The sequence below is a fragment of the Cynoglossus semilaevis genome, chromosome 6 (assembly GCF_000523025.1).
Source record: "Cynoglossus semilaevis isolate Cse_v1.0 chromosome 6, Cse_v1.0, whole genome shotgun sequence".
In the NCBI taxonomy this organism is placed as follows: domain Eukaryota; kingdom Metazoa; phylum Chordata; class Actinopteri; order Pleuronectiformes; family Cynoglossidae; genus Cynoglossus; species Cynoglossus semilaevis.
In genome coordinates this window covers 5,707,376-5,711,521 of record NC_024312.1, presented here as the reverse complement: position 1 = coordinate 5,711,521, position 4,146 = coordinate 5,707,376, and the positions used below count along the sequence as shown (strand labels likewise).

The window sequence follows — 4,146 nt, the reverse complement described above, 5'->3', positions numbered from 1 at the left end:
CTGCAGATGAAGGAGATGGATTGTTGGTGGCGATGGACTCAGTGTGATGTCACAGCTGTGACTGATGCAGTAATCAGTGTTTTTACTGCTGCCCTTCTCATAGTTTTGCTTTAACACTGTGCCGTGTATCGCTCCCGTCTGCTCAGCTGTGACTGCACACTTGATAAAGTATTTTTCCAAAGTGGTCAGCATTTTCCCATCGTACTGTATCACTGCTGCAGACTCAGTGGGATCTGATCACATCTCTATGCATTTTTCTAGTTTTCTTTCTCCGGGGTCACCACCACCGTGGCCAGTCTGTGAGCGTTGGAACAGTTGCTGAGCCACATTCTCTCTTTCTGACCCAACCCGTTCTATTTACAGGGTCGGAGTTTCAGAGATTGGCATGTAGCTGGATTAGAACCCTCTGATTCTCAGAATAAAACACAGATGAGGTTTTGACTTAATTTTAACTGGAAATATAATACCCCCCCCCCCTCCCCCGACCCCACAAAGATGGGACAGTGGAAAATGTGACACAACTTACAAAAATACCAATTCAAGTTACAAAATACAATGAGTTTGGAGACATTTGAACCACTGCTGCGTTCCCGGAAATGTATAAAATATAAATACAAATATAACAGCTTTTACAACAGCAGTTATAATGCATTAGAAAATAGAAATAAATCAAACAGACAATGCCTCAGTAGTGGATGAGCTCATCTGAGGTTTGACAGGTTCCACAGATGACCACTCTGTTTAATTCACTACAGTTCTATGATGTGCAGATCTCTGACTCCACAGACTGGAACTTTCATGCTTCTCTTGGCTCCACTCAGATACATTTAGCAACATTTTTTTCCATTTCCATTTCCAAGGTAATGACCACAAAATCAAGTCTAACAAGCTGGAGAATAGTTGATTAAACAGCTTGGAAACTGTCCTGACGTCCCTCATTAAAGAGCCTCGTCATCGTGCTGATTAAAAGATCTGCTCTCGTTTTCCAAAATTATTTTTCTTACCATTTTCCTCAAATATCTCCTACATTTACATATCAATGACTGTACTGATTTAACTCTGCTGCTCATCATGGAGACCCACTCTCATAAATTTCCTTGGACCATGAAGACTTTCATGTTGGACATTCCAAACATTTCATCAGTTTCTTATTTTTCCCACTGGCAGGAATGGGCCCTCTGTTATATTACTTATGGAAAAACAGCACAAATGTCCGTAGATGGCAGAGTTACCGCTAAGCCAAGTCACTCTTGACCTTTAGGTGACCTCTCTACAGGGGTAAGAACAAGAAAGCAGCGATGTATAAAGACAAGAAAGGAAAGAAATAAAAGAAAGGAGGATTAGGCCGAACAAAGTGGAAAGAGAGAGAGAGAGATGCAGTACAGTATATGTGTACAGTACAGGGAGCAGAGGGGAGAAGAAGAGAGAGGGGGGAGTGAAAAAGAGTTTGGCACTTGGACGGAGAGCACGTCTCCCCCTCTTCTCCCTTTGGCTTTAAAATGTGAAACAGCCCTTTGAAGAGGAAGAGAGGGGGGCAGTCCCGTACTCCCATCCAGCCTGGACAGTGGGGAACGTTTAGTGTGTGCCGACGCTAACACTGATACCAGACACAACACAGAGTCAGAGAGCCAGCTGAGGACCTGACAGAAGACAGGCATGAACGACATCAAGCTGGCCTTGCTGGGCAGCGAGGGGGCCGGGAAGTCAGGTGAGTGAAGACAGGGGTTTCAGACTTCACACAGTTCTGTCTGAGGTTTATGTTCGTTTCTCAAATACTGTAGGTATAAAAATAGTCTGCTTTATATATAAAAAAGGAGCATTGTGGTCAATTAGCAATGTTGACAAGATATGCTGCAGGAAAAACAAAGTTAAGTAACTAGTTGTCTCTAAATGATTTACCTTAATACTCTTTGAGGTGGTAAAACACATTAAGGTCACTCCAGTCATAAATTGCAATTATTCAATATTTAATATATTTTTTATTTAATTTAGTTGTGTGATTAAGGAAAAACAAAAGTCAGATAACTCAGATAATCTTTTTCAATCACTTAATAAAATGATTATTTTTTGCAGCCTTTGTTTCAATAAAGAAACTCTCTTAAAGGAAGTTGACACCCAGCTGGCTGTATCTCAGTTTTCTGATGATGATCTACATCACCTCTACTTTAAACACAGCTTAGGTTTCATGTTATATAACCACAAAAAAAAAAAAAAAAAAAAAAAAAAAAAAACCCACTGTGACTTATTGCTTGCATTCACTGAGGCTTAACAGGAAAAATGATAGAATTTGTGGCTCCACAGAGTGAGAAGGTGCATGAAGAGGAGACGACTGAATCCACTTGAATGACAAAACAGAAAATTAACAACAAACAGTACTGTGTCCTGAGTCACTGCAGATGGGAATCCATCAACTGCACCACTCGAGCACTAAAGAAAAACAAAATGTTTTATACTTTATAACTGGATTATTGCAAATGAACAGGCAGAAAAGAACGAGAAAGGACAGGGGGAAAAGGTCAGACTCTGTACAAAACCTTTTTATTTTCCACATAATTTATCATCTTAATCTATGGCCTTAATGGTTTCAGAGTAGGTTTAGTTATTGAATCAATTTTGAAAAATTCTCATTTAGAGTAAAATAGACTTTAAAATAAAAACATAAAAATGTGTTGCCTAGAAGTGGACTTTCACTACATGGGGCTTTGGTTGTAGTTGGAGATATTTAGGTTTTTAACACTAACACTTTTAACATTGTCTCCTATCATGTCTTCAAAAGGAGCACTTTGTGTCACACCCTGATGAATGAATGATCTCCATTTACTATACAGTATCTGTGCGTAAAAATGACACAAAGCGAAGGGTTTCTTTGAGACTCATGTTCCTAAAATGTGATTAAATGCTGCTAACAAGTCAACTGATCTGATCAGCAGGAGGCTGATTCACAGACAGGAAGCCATGTTGTTCTAATTAACCTACATCATCTCTACTACTTTGGTTTTCCCTGTTGTGCAGATGATTGGCTCAGCATTTACATAGCAAATACCTTAAACACATGATGAAAAAATCCTCCTAATCCAGAAGCTGCTACAGTTTATTTGTCCACACCTCAGATGGGTGAGGTTAAACACATTCTCCAGAATATGCAGCGGTAGTTGAGAGGGCACTGAGGGTAAGACCCCGCTCCTTGTTGTATATCATTAGGGGTTAAGAAAGACAGGCTCTGCACTTTGTAAGAATTACATAAAACAACAGGAAGTCTATTTTCCCACATCCTGGCAGTGAAGCAGGGCAGTTAACGTGGAGATTCTTCAGCGTCTGGAGTCTGTGTGTGTGTGATTAATGTTTTTCTGCTTCTTGTTTGGATTGTGTTTGTAGCTGCTCTTAATATTTATCTAATTAAAATACCTCCGTTAAAGGGACGTGAAAAGTGTTTATTAGTCTTGCGCACAGAGACAAACAAACACAGTGGCTGTTGTGTTTAGTAAACACCAGTGGCGTACAGAGCATTTCTCACCTAGGCCTTCAGTGTGTGTTCTTTGACCATCCAATCAAATCGCCAACCAGCTCAAACTCTGATTGGTTAAAGAAACTACCTTGTTGTCGTTTATTTTAGACCCCCAGTTCCCCGAACCATACTGATTCTGAAGTCATAGGGCTGATTATTTTTTCACCCTGGCAACACATGACGCTAAAATATTATTGGATAAAAAAATAGCAGAGAAACCAGAGACAGGTTTAGAGCAAGAACAAATGATAACTCTGAAAACAGAATACTCTGTATAATTGTATTTATTTATTTAAGTATTCAACTCTGAAAACAGAATACTCTGTATAAGTGTATTTATTTATTTAAGTATATGTATATGATAAATAATTGAAAAATAACTCAAACACTGCAAATCCATCCTTAATCCTATGTAATCCAATGTAACTCTAATCTGACCCTAATTCTAATTTTGACTAAATGCTGAACTTTAAAATATCCTTTCTCTCAGTGGGAACTTGTAAAATGTCCCCATGAGGACAAAGCGTCCCCACAGTAAAGCTATACTAGGAACACACATGCATGCATAATCCACTGTGCCATATAATATAGACATATTTGTGTCCACAAGGCCTAACTTTAACCCCTCCAAAGTCCCTCAG

General features: G+C 39.2%; 1 protein-coding gene across 1 annotated transcript in view; it reads left to right on the top strand.

The window, feature by feature from the left end:
* The first annotated feature begins 1,339 nt into the window (after positions 1 to 1,339).
* Positions 1,340 to 4,146, top strand: part of rerglb (RERG/RAS-like b) — a 7,872-nt gene continuing 5,065 nt past the window's right edge. Inside the window, exon 1 of the mRNA XM_008311529.3 lies at positions 1,340 to 1,708. Within this exon, the coding sequence (XP_008309751.1) occupies positions 1,657 to 1,708 (52 nt within the window). The 5' untranslated portion in view covers positions 1,340 to 1,656. The remainder of the gene's footprint in view (positions 1,709 to 4,146) is intronic.